The sequence below is a fragment of the Lineus longissimus genome, chromosome 13, assembly GCF_910592395.1.
Source record: "Lineus longissimus chromosome 13, tnLinLong1.2, whole genome shotgun sequence".
Classification (NCBI taxonomy): domain Eukaryota; kingdom Metazoa; phylum Nemertea; class Pilidiophora; order Heteronemertea; family Lineidae; genus Lineus; species Lineus longissimus.
In genome coordinates, this window is record NC_088320.1 from 4,556,483 (window position 1) to 4,568,569 (window position 12,087).

The window sequence follows — 12,087 nt, forward strand, 5'->3', positions numbered from 1 at the left end:
TGTTAAATCGGGCATTTTATTTCTTTGAATAAATCATAAGCGTTGCATTGGCTCCTAGCTCTGTTCACCATCCCAAACGGCAATATTCCCAATTGGGTCGGACAATCACGGAAAACCCCAAATATTATAGTGACCATCTCCCGTGATAGACAGTTGCTTACACTACACTAAAAAAAAAAAAAAATTGGGGGTCAACCATTGAACTTTTGAGATATGTTGAATTTTGCCCAAATTAGCGAAAAACGCAACAACTGGCACTGAACGGCATTTCAGCAAGGGCCCGACGCACATCCCAAGTTCAGTGTAAACATACTGACATACGTCGGCGACAACAGTAAAATGCGTAGTTTCATGTTATCCGCCTATCGAGTAGCGCTCCAGGCTAGGTTTCAGAAACTCCAAATAACATGTCTTTGCCAAAACAACTACTAAATCCACACTGGCATACTGTGGGGACCAAGCATTAATGATTTTTTAGGAACTACGGTCGGCCACGCATGAATACAAAAAAAACAACTCCCTAATGCTACCTGTTTCTCCATCTATCCGAAGTAGTGAGAACTGTTCCTATCCGAAGCAGTGAGAACTGTTTCTCACTACATGTACTTCGGATAGATGGAGAAACCGTCCTTTTCCCGACAAAGTCCGGAACCAGCCGATCCCGTCCGATCGATTCCGACGAATCCGATCGCGGCCGAATGCATTTGTGATTCTTGGAAGAGTGGTGACTGATTTTCTACGAACTCTTATAATACAAGCCTTTTTAGGGGTAAGCGTTTCTATTACCGGATCTTTCAATAGTATGTTGTATAGCTCTGCCTAGGGACTGTCTGCAAGGAATAAAACCGTTCTAAAACTGTGTTTTGGTGATATAAAGTACGATGTCCCAACATGGGTACATGGACAGCATGGTGAGGTTTTCACTCTTTCAAAATCCATGTCGTCTCGTTGCCTTGGGGGTAGGGCAGGGTGGTAATTTTATACCCTATACCCTTGACTCTTGGCAGTCTCAGTGGCATGATGTATGTCCATGTGTCAGTAGTGTGTGTGTGTTTGTGTATGCTGTGATATTATCTAAATTTGAAGACCAAATCGGCTACAACTTTGTGAAGACAGGTTGCCTGAGTCGTGATCCGAGTGTCAGTGATGGTGGTGAACTGTCTCTGTCTGTGTGTTGTCGTTCGTTGTGATTGTGATTCACTTAAACTCAGCTACTCGTCACTTCTCATTGCTTCATTTCATACGACGTCCTTCTAAACTGTTGCGTCAGTTGGCGTTATGTGCCGATGAAGTGAGACGTTGCATCAGTACAGACCTATTTTTTCTTGACGTCGTTCTCATTGGTGCAAGCTTGCGTTGAAATAAATAAACCTACGATATGCAGCGTGCAGATCCGTTCCATCGGCCTTTATTTCGGGGCAACATGTATGCGCTGCTTTCTGGGTAGAAATGGATCGAGTATACTTGCTGCTCCCTTTCTAGGTAACCATCCCATCAATCGTCATGCTTCGCAATGCATTGCCTTTGCAATCATAGCCAACTAGACTCGCCGGGTAAGGTGACATTGTTTGTTGACCCTGTCCCTATATACCAATACATACAGGGATAACTCCTTTTTTTCATTTCGTTTACGAGTATTTTTGTACCGGTACTTTCACTTTCAGATTCAAGAACCAGAATTTGAATCAGAAGGCTCAAAGATGGCGCTGTGGGCCAAAACCCAACAGCTGCAGGGCGACGCCCTCCGCCAGATAAAGGAGGTGTACGGATCCAGGTTTCCAATCGAAGTTCGGCACTATTTCGCACAGTGGATTGAGCAACAGCCTTGGTAGGTGCAGTTTCTCATCACTAATCTAGGTTTTGTTTCTTATTGTTGCTGTTCGAAAAAGTTACCCAAGTCAGATGTCTTCAAAAGCAGTAGGATTTTTGATTTGTGTATCACATTCCAGGCAAGAGATAGATGAAGATAACCCACAGCATGAAGGCCTTGCCAAGCAGCTTTTTGACGGCATCGTAAACCACTTACAAAATAAATCTGAGGAACTGAACAGTGACGACATGTTTTTAGTCAAATTGAAGTTTCAGGAGGTTGCTACTTCTTTCAAGGTAAAGTGCATTGATTGATTACAGCTAGGAGCTTGTAATCGTTTAGTGTACATACATGATATCTTCAGCTTGTATTCTCTATCAAAAAAATGTGCTCAATAATTTCTCTTGAAAAAGTACTCAGTCAATAGTCTCTATTGAAAACAACTTGTCTTGCCAATCAGCAATGCCCCCTCTGCAACTGGTGTGTTTGGGTAGGTGGGTAGGTTGAGGTAACCTCAACCAAAATAGCCATTATGTACTCATTTGAAACTCCTTGTAGGAATTGTATGGCAGTAATCCGCTGAACCTTGTTCGGGTTGTCAAGAACGGTTTGGCAACGGAAACGCGGCTTGTCCAACAGGCTGAGCAGGCGCAGACACAGAACCTCGTCCACGGAGCGCAGCCAGAAAAACACCGAGTCCTACAGCAGCAATTTGACTTTCTTCAACGAAAAACACAGGTAATGTCAGGAAGTTAATTTTAGAACGAGATGAAAGGCAGTGTTGTCAAACATTTTTCTTAGCTTATGATTTTCTTGCGTGTACATGTACATGTAGGTACTGTGACTGAACAGGCCTATTACATGTACATGTACCTGTATGCTTCACTGTATGTTTCTTATTTGGGTTTTTTTCTTGGTTATTGTTCTCAGTAACATGACCAATATCAACATGAGCTACAGATGTTACATCCTGGCACCATTCCATTAAGTGTATGTTAGTTGTGCTTTATTTCTTACTCGGAGTCCGATCATGGCCTTGAAGAAAGGAATATCCTTGAAGAAGGAGGTCATCAACCTTCCATAGCCCATATAGAACCATTTCCTAGAAGGTTTGGCGTATTGACAGAAAATTTGAAAAGCAATGGATGCAATCAAAACCAACAGTGCTGCTAGATTTATCCATTATTTACTAATGTGGTCTTTGTACACTGTTGTAGCAGAATAATGTTTATCAAGTTTATAGGTTAGGTCATGGTTGAATTAAATGGCCTGTGGTTAGAATATAAAGAAATTGATGTGAATTGATGAGATTAAAGGAAATCCTTCAGGGCTCATGTAAGAACTTGATCACAGAGTCTATTTTCTGTGTTTATTTCTCTGTAGATGACATACAATGTACTTGTTGTCCAAATAGTAATGCATGTACATGTACATTGTAAGCTGCCCTCAGGCGGGTTCAAGGAAATCGCATCTCATTTTGAACTATATATCAATAATGAAAAGCGCCCAATCAAAACATTGAATTTTCAAAAGTATCTTCTGAAATAAGCTATTTCAGTAGCGCTGGCCAAAAAATTAAGACACAAGAGACAAGACTTCACTTCAAATGAGGCGAGACGAGAATGATTTTCTCAAATGAAGTCTGTAGCAGGATTCAAGACAAACCAAACGTTGAACAAAAACATGCTGTAGATATTGCGCAGCATCCCAAAATGACAGTTAATTATGACAGTGCATCATATTTCTAATGCTGCCCTCATCCATTCTAGGAAACCGAACTTGACCTCCGGCAGTTACAACATAAGCAGGAATCCTTCATCATTCAGTACCAGGACAGTGCAAAAATTAATGGTAAGACATTCTCGGTCATTCAGAGAGGTTCCGTTGTACTTTAAAACAAACCTGGTGGGTACATAATATTGTCCGAGCCATTTGGTTTCCTCTGGTTTGGAGTGCCTGTTGCTGCTCCTCAGTGTCTCACGGAAGGCACTCAGATTTTGTAGCACTTCGATGCTAGGAAAAGATCTATGTGAAACCTTTTAATTTATTAGCGCTAATTCAAGTGTTCAATTGCAGCTCAGATAGCACAGCTTGCTAACCAACCAAATGGGCAGACGAAGGTTGAATACGAAGAGAAACTGAAGAAACAGAAAAGTATGGTGGAATTACAACTCACCCATAAAGCACAGGAGATTCTCGAGGCGAGATTAGTAAGTCAAGTGATATGTTTACCCTCAGAAACAATAGAGATGGAGCAACTGCGAACATTGCCATTAGAAAGTGCTGAGTAAGAGCTACCCAATGAATGGTCATGTCAGTAAGCCCCTAGTTAAAATGATTATGAGAGAGCTGATCAACTCAACAGCTTCCCAATCGGAGCTCATCCCAAAAGTTAAAAGTTTTTGTGCACTCTGCAAATGGCCGAGTTGGATATCGATGTGAATGCAAATGTTCCCCGTCTCGCTGCAGGCTCTAGCAGAGAAGCATCTGACAACGTTTCAGTATCTGAGCACAGTGCAGACGCGTGTCTTAGAGGAAGAGTTGATTGACTGGAAACGGAAGCAGCAGTTGGCAGGAAATGGCGGCGACATGGACGGAGCCGTTTCACTGGAAATGCTGCAACAATGGTGAGAAGTTTATTGGTTGCGGTGCTCATGTACTATTTGTGTTATGTGCCGGTTGACTTTTGTTGTCTCTGAAAAGGTTTTGGTGTGTCGAACTCCATGTTGGTTTATGGCCTGCCTTGGTTGAGATTTGAACCAGAGATCTGCTCTCCTAGTACAGTCATTGAAAGCTCAGTCAGTAGTGGGCAAAATCTACAGATCTTTACTCTTCTTTCCTTTCAAGGTGCGAGACACTGGCCGATCTCATCTGTATTAACCGGCAACAAGTGAAGAAGGTGGAATTATTGCGTACGCAGCTACCAATCGATGTACCATTGGACCGAGAGGATCTCCTGCCCCGACTCTTCACAACCATTACTGGCCTGCTATCTTCTCTGGTCACCAGGTAGGACTTCTGCATTACAAACATTGCCTTGGAATAGATAAAAGATTTAGTTTTCTCATGTGTGTGTTCCTGGTGTTAGTACATGTATGCAGTTAGCAGGCTGAAAAAAGTAATAAAGACCCTCTGAAATTTGATGTGTTTTTGTTTTGGTTACATGCCTTACTCTACATGTACTTGTTCCTACAACACCCAAGAAAAAGTTCTCACAATGTGTGATTGGGTTCAGCATTGCTCCCACGTATCCGCTAAAAATGGAATAACTTAACCGTCATACATGCACAACTGCAGTAATGTGCAAGAACACTTGCCACAAACATGCCAAAGAGTTGGGTGATCTAGACTACCTATTGTTCAACACTCTAGCTATTCTTCTTACTCCCTACTTCCTGCTCTAATTAATGCAGATGGTGATCTGATAAAAAACTTGGTTAGCTGCCAGTTCAAGTCAGGATGTCGTGTCATCTTCAAACAACAAATCATTCCCTCTTCCAGCACGTTTATAATCGAGAAACAACCACCGCAGGTTTTGAAAAAGGATTCGCGGTTTATGGCATCAGTCCGGCTTCTTGTCGGAGGCAAATTGAACGTTCACATGAATCCACCTCAGGTTAGGGCATCAATTATTAGGTATGTATGAAATTCCTGGCTCTTCACAACATAATTAGGTATGAAAGTAGAGTCCCTGGCTCGCAGAGTGAGACGTGTTGCACTTTGAGGCACTGGCATTAAGGTCTTCTGCAGAGAGAGAAGAGTCTACCAGGGTTTTACTGTTTGGTATTTGGTATTTCCCATATGTATCTGATCCTTGTACCTGTTTTGCAGCGAGGCACAGGCGCGAGGTCTGCTGAGGAGTGAGAAAAGTCCAAAGACTGAGAACAGCGGCGAGATCCTGAACAATGTTGGTACGATGGAGTATCATCAAGCTACTGGACAGCTTAGTGTAACGTTTAGAAATATGGTAAAGAAGATTTCTCTGAAAGATTTCAAAATATGTGTGACCATTTTACTTACATTTGCTTAAAGACTGATTGAAACCATTCACATTTCATTGCGCATGGCCCTTTTTAGCGGGCCGCTGTGGGCAAGAGACTCAGAGACTCGGTTAACGGCCGAGTGGTCCCTGGCTCAAGGGGGTCTACTGCCATGAGTATAGGGGAGAGGGGTCCTGGAGATGAAATAACTGTGCGTACATTCTTCAAGTATGGCCTTGATATTATTCATCCTCTTACCCTTTCCAGCAATTAAAGCGAATCAAAAGAGCAGACAGAAAAGGTACCGAGGCCGTGACAGAAGAGAAGTTCTCCATCCTCTTTCAGTCCCAGTTCAGTGTTGGTGCTGGAGAATTAGTGTTCCAAGTCTGGGTAAGTGACTGCTGATCAAGGTACAGAATTTTTTGCGGGGCTCTACCCCTCAGGTAAATTGCCTATCAGGGCTTCTACGCGGGGGTCGGTGTAAACCCTTTCTTGTCTCCAAGATAAATTGCCTTGCTCATCTGTTGAGCTCCTTCTCGTTTCGTATTCGTGTTGTTGACACACATTTCCAATCTGTTTTGTAGTATTGGTTATGTTAAAAGAGTTATGCTACGTTATCATTTATTCATTATTGTAAACGATTTTCACACCTTTTCACACCTTTTCAGACCTTATCACTGCCTGTCGTAGTGACAGTTCATGGGAACCAGGAATGTAATGCCTTGGCCACTGTTTTATGGGATAATGCATTTGCAGAACCGGTAAGACATATTCATAGCCTAGTCTCCAGAGAAAGTTGTTGAAGTCTCTAGTCTGGCATCATTTGGGATGTTTGACTTATAATCCATAGTCACTGGGCCAAAAACCAGTTGGTGCCTCATTGCAGTGGCTTGGAGGAGGAATGCTGACTTGAGAACTTCACCTTCAAGTGCAGAGCAATTGTTGAAGAAGATAATGCCTGTCATATCACTTGTTCACAAAACCGGACAGCCAACGCATCCAAACAGGATGCCGGTATCCAATATCCTCCCTTGCCAACCCGTTTCTCATCTTCTGTATTCTGTTTGCAGGGCCGTCAACCGTTCTATGTGCCAGAGAAAGTTCCTTGGCCGCTTTTAGCTGAAGCGTTGAATTGTCGATTCAGGTCTGCTGTCGGATCTGGACTCTCCATAGAAAACACTGTTTATTTGGCGCAGAAACTTTTTGGTACGTGGACTTGCTCGATTTTCTGGCCTCTTAGTCGATATCTTTTATCATAAATGTTTCGGCACTTTATCAAGCCTCTTGCAGACTTACATCATTGTCAGTTTGCTGGAATAAATTCTTGACTCTTCTGCCGATAAGTTGATCTCGAAAAATCATCAGCGACTACCAGGACAAAGAATCCATTTCTGATCTTGTTTTCAGGTTCAAATCAAGAAGATTTCTCGAACCAGTCTGTGAGTTGGTCTCAGTTTAATAAAGAGCAGCTTTCTGGAAGGAATTTCTCATTCTGGGAATGGTTCTACGCCATACTTAAACTGACCAAGGAGCATCTTCGGAGCCACTGGAATGATCGGTAGGGATAGTTTTGTTTGTTCCCATTTAGTGAATTTGGTGAATAAGCGGTGTTGCCCGTTTGTAAATATTGTGTTTTCACTCATTTGGATTCTTATGTCTGATTTCAGTGCAATCCTAGGTTTCGTTGGTAAAGGCCTTGCACAGGATGTGTTAATTAGGCAGCCAAAGGGCACGTTCCTGCTGCGATTCAGCGACTCTGAGGTTGGTGGCGTCACAATTGCTTGGGTGGCAGATGATCCGGCAAAGCCAGGTGAGCTTCTGTGATATTGCTGCAGTATTGTTTTGAGGTCATTTTCTACGAGAGAGCTATTAACAAATTTCAATATATATCCATTCAAAGATAAGTTATAACCCATTCTTCTTCATTAAATGATGGTGTGCCTTTTGTCTCACATTGACAAAATCCTTTTCCTTATTCCTCCAACAGGTGAACCTCAAGTTTGGAACTTGGCACCATATACAGCTAAGGATTTCACGATGCGTAGTCTGGCTGATAGGATAAAGGATCTCACTAACCTTGTATGGTTATACCCAGAGCGACCCAAGGAAACCGTTTTTGGCAAATACTGGACAACAGGCCCAGGTAAGATTAGGATTCTAGTTCCTGAAAATGATTATTCCTCTTGCGAGTTGAAGCATTGGAGGTTATGTTAGACACCATACCTGGGTTAATGGAACAGTGGTGAGTCTCTTCTGAAAAAGTAATGTTTGAAATATGAATTGGGATCCAGTCAACCTAATTAACCCAGGCAGCAGTGCTGTGGGTAAGTCTGCACCTGTCTTTAATTCAACTAACCATTCACCTAATTCAACAAGCCATTCATGTTTTCAGAGGGCAAAAGCAAGTCCAAGCATGGCGGTTACGTCGGTTCAGTACTTAAAGACACTATACCTGAGTTAATGGAACGGCCCGCGGCACCAATGGCATGCTACGATCAGGCGCAGTCACCTCTCAACATCCAACCGCTATCGCCCGCCAGCAGTACGATGTCACAGTCGCAGTATGATCCCTCGTGTATGGGTGCAGGACATGGGTAAGCAGGCGAGATATCTCAACATTCCTCAATACAAGATCTGACGTTAAGGAAAGCTCATGAAATAAAGAAAAGGGGTTGATTGTTCAAAGCTTTGCTATCTTGTTTGGCAGTTCCTAAACCACCGTTATCTTAGCGTACTGTCAAGTTTACTCTGTTAGGCTTCTTTGCGGGTCTGCTACCACTAAGAAGCGGAACCTCAAGGCCTCTATTTTCAGACCATTAAAGGATTTTGGAGCTTTTTAGTTGCACACCTACTGTGGAACGAACGTCCTTGACAATTTTGTTTCGGCTGCATGCCTTAAAAAGGTTTAGAGTTTTGTCCCTTCAACAAATATATTTCCGTCTTGCAGGGTTGTTGACATGGATGATGACATCGACACCATCCTTAATGGAATGGATTACGGAGCAGACGATATCAGCTCGATCAACGTCAACGCTCTCCTGGAGAACTTCAACCGGCCATGAACGCTTTTCATAGGATATTCAGCCACCCAGAGCCCTGAAATATAACAAAAAAAACCGTCATCACAAAGTTACCTGCAGTGGTCTCTGGGGTAGACTTTTCAGCTTGCCATACAGATATTTGACTGTTTAAATTGAAGGTTAACCTCGAAATAGATTTGTGGGTGAAACAAACTCTAAATTGTTTACGAAGATATTGTGCGAAGATGAATAAGTTATGTGGCGTTGCATCTTTTGGGACGATGATTTTATGATGTGGTTGTATCCATAGCCAGGCTTTGTTGATTCTTATCATGAAGTTCTTCGGCATTGATCAGTTGTTAGTTTTTAAAGGGAATTTCCCCTCAAGTGCAATTTTGGTGTTGTTTTCATCGTCGGGTGTATAAATAAAAAAATTGAAAAGCTGTTTGCATGATTATCATAAAAAATGTTTTAAGTGAGATGTCTAAATTTTATTGAATCTAATTCACCACCATTTCTTTTCTTAGTATTCTTTTGCATCCTACCTTGCCTGATCTAATCAAGTGTAAAAGATTACCCCCAGGGGCCCATTAACTTATGCTGAGAGAAAAGATGAAAGTTTTCATTTGAGGGGAAATCACTGAGATCTCTGAAATCTATACAGGTATGTTGGAAAAATAGAGAAACTTGAAGACAGTGAGAACCATCTTGAAAACTTTCACCTTTTTCCGCAGACTAATTTGGGCCCTTTGATTCTGTCAAGCTGAAATGTATCTAATGTAAATTTGTATACATTCTCACCATTTTATAAGTAACTTGTAGATTTGTACTATCTTATTCTTAGACTTCTATGTTTAAATGAAACTATTTCCCTTCATACATGTACTTTTTATTTGTCTTCTATTACCGTACTATGATGCAAAGTCATGAGAGCTTGAAGTAATATTTTGAACGATGGGCTGCCTGATGTGGGTTTTTGTTAGGTCACAAGACTAATTTTGATAATATGCTGGATTTACAATGTAGCTCCAGTTGTTGAGTTTTTGATGTTGTGCCGGTATACGTGAGTTGTTTTGTAGTCTGGGGATATCTTGATTGTGTTCAGCATGTCTTACTGCTTATTTCTATAGTTGGTAAATATGGCCTGAAATGCTTGATTTTGGCTTGGGTTTTCCTGCAGGTTTCAAGTCCTCTGAAAAGGATACACAGTAAAGCCTCCCTATTAAGGTCACCCCAGGGATTGTCAAGTACTGTCTTCAATAGAAGAGAGGTTAAGAGGTCAAATTGGATGGAAAGTGCCAATTTAGAACAAAATCCAGTGTCAATAAAAGTGAGGGTTTCCTTAACAGGCAGGGATTCCAGGAAACATAGTACATGTATGAAATATTTATATTATCAAACTGTGCTTGAATATCGGGATGCATTTTAAGATTTGTCATTTTTCTTTCAGACTGCAAAATGACTTTGTAACACCCCAAAGTGTTGTATGTTTATGATAGATACATATTTACTTTATAAGGCAGACTGTGTTATGCCATTGAATGTTGTTGTGTTCTCGTGCAAGTATCTTTACTACTGCTGCTAAGCTGTTTTTGCACATTGTAAGTTAGTTGCTAAAAACTATCAGGGACTATCTTGTGCCATTGTCAATTATATGCCGAGTAACATGGGAGTAATTCAGCCAAGAGTGACTTGCTAAAGGTTTTCAAAGTGGTCAGTTATATACCGAATTCTGCTTCTTCAGTGATTGTTTTCTCCAAAGGAGCGTGGTGTTGAATATGCACACACAGTGTACATTTCTGTATTAAAAGAGCAAAATATGGTAATGAAAAATACTTAATATTCATTGAAAAGAACGTAAATATACCCCAGATAATCTGCTCTCTCTTCAAAAACTGTTTCTTTTAATATTTTTGTATAAAATGTATGTTGTATAATAAGTGTAGATAGTTAGATGTAGCTAAATCATTGTTTGCTTTAACCAAGAAAGGATGGATATTGGTGGTATTATGACTGACTATTGGCATCACTTGGTGTAAGACTAGAGAAAGGAAATGGGTCTAGTTAAACCACAAGTTAACTTGTACCCTTCAGCAAAGACGTGTATTATTCGCTTAGTGTCCCTGAAAATAAATATCAACAGTTTGATAAGATAAGAATCTCTACGTGATTGTCCTGTGGCTTAGTATTAATATATAAATAGTACAGTGACACTATACAGTGTGTTCCAAAAAATTTTGATTGTTTGATTTCCCTCTCATAAATTCAGATGTGAAAAACACATACTATAGATCCATGCACTTGATTGGGAACAACGTTTACATAATGTGGTGTTGATCGTCGTCACGTCACCATGCAGTTTTACATCAGTGTAACGTGACGTGACGCGAAGTCTTCGTAAACGTTATTCCCAATCAAGTGCATCGATCTATTGTTAATAGTAACTTGACGTCGACATCATTACCAGCCATTAGTTTATTAGAGTCTTGCTTGCACATTCTATAAGTGATATTAATTTCCATCCTTTGAGGGTTAATACAGGGCATTTGACCCCTTGCTATCATTAATGTATACACATACCTTATCATGTACAAGTTCATATCAAAACTGTCATGTATAGCCAGTATCAGTAAAATCATAGTGTATTTTAAACCTCATGACGTTGTTGATGAATCATGTATAGTTGACTTGAAACACAATCAGTGGACTCAAGAGGCTGAAGAGCCAGGTCAAATTTAGTAAACTGCTGCGGTTGTTACTGTAATGGTAACACGGTGGTCACATCAGCACCATCCCGAGATACAGATTTTTGATACTACTACATCGTTTGTATAAATACGATTGAAATATCGAGAGGCGGAGTATATTTAATAAAACCAGTCGACCGTGCCATGCCGCCTTGCGTTGAAGCAGACATCAGAAAGGCATCGAAAACGAGGCTCATTTTAGTTCTGCCGCTTGTTAAGAGATGGCAAAACTGGTAATTGCGAGTTACTGGATCCGCGCGTCACAAAACATATTTTCAATACGAATCTTGTTCAGGTTGTGGGTAATATATATGGGATCTTAGATTAAAAAGGGGGTCGGCATACTCCATCCAGGAACTTTGATGAGCAGCACAAAGTGACTGTAATTGCACCCGGGTTTGGTGGCTAGTTGGCGCCAAATTATTATAGGCCTACCACCGGCTGCCCTCTCGCATCTTCACCACCAAGGTTTTTGCATCATACATCATACAGATTTATATTCAAGATTTAAAGGGAGTATAATACCATGG

At 41.1% G+C, this 12,087-nt stretch overlaps 1 protein-coding gene across 2 annotated transcripts; it reads left to right on the top strand.

Moving 5' to 3' along the window:
• The first annotated feature begins 690 nt into the window (after nucleotides 1-690).
• LOC135497611 (signal transducer and activator of transcription 5A-like) lies at nucleotides 691-11,467 on the top strand. 2 transcript variants are annotated; one of them, XM_064787405.1, is made up of 18 exons: nucleotides 691-769; nucleotides 1,665-1,828; nucleotides 1,950-2,106; nucleotides 2,369-2,548; nucleotides 3,580-3,661; nucleotides 3,887-4,020; nucleotides 4,280-4,437; nucleotides 4,658-4,819; nucleotides 5,312-5,446; nucleotides 5,642-5,777; nucleotides 6,058-6,180; nucleotides 6,459-6,551; nucleotides 6,861-6,996; nucleotides 7,198-7,348; nucleotides 7,458-7,600; nucleotides 7,778-7,933; nucleotides 8,183-8,384; nucleotides 8,738-11,467. In XM_064787405.1, exons 2-18 carry the CDS (start codon nucleotides 1,701-1,703, stop codon nucleotides 8,850-8,852), a joined length of 2,391 nt encoding a protein of 796 aa, XP_064643475.1. In that variant the 5' UTR covers nucleotides 691-769; nucleotides 1,665-1,700; the 3' UTR covers nucleotides 8,853-11,467. The 2 variants fall into 2 exon arrangements, with proteins under 2 accessions (XP_064643475.1, XP_064643474.1); XM_064787404.1 differs by lacking the exon at nucleotides 691-769 and adding an exon at nucleotides 800-911.
• The last annotated feature ends 620 nt before the right edge of the window (nucleotides 11,468-12,087 follow it).

Bases quoted from the DNA above. Each gene is read 5' to 3' on its own strand.
- LOC135497611 (XM_064787404.1), top strand. From the start codon at position 882: ATGTCCCAACATGGGTACATGGACAGCATG. The intron at 5,447-5,641 runs GTATGTATGAAA...CCTGTTTTGCAG, and splicing joins GTTAGGGCATCAATTATTAG to CGAGGCACAGGCGCGAGGTC. The intron at 6,552-6,860 runs GTAAGACATATT...TTCTGTTTGCAG, and splicing joins ATAATGCATTTGCAGAACCG to GGCCGTCAACCGTTCTATGT.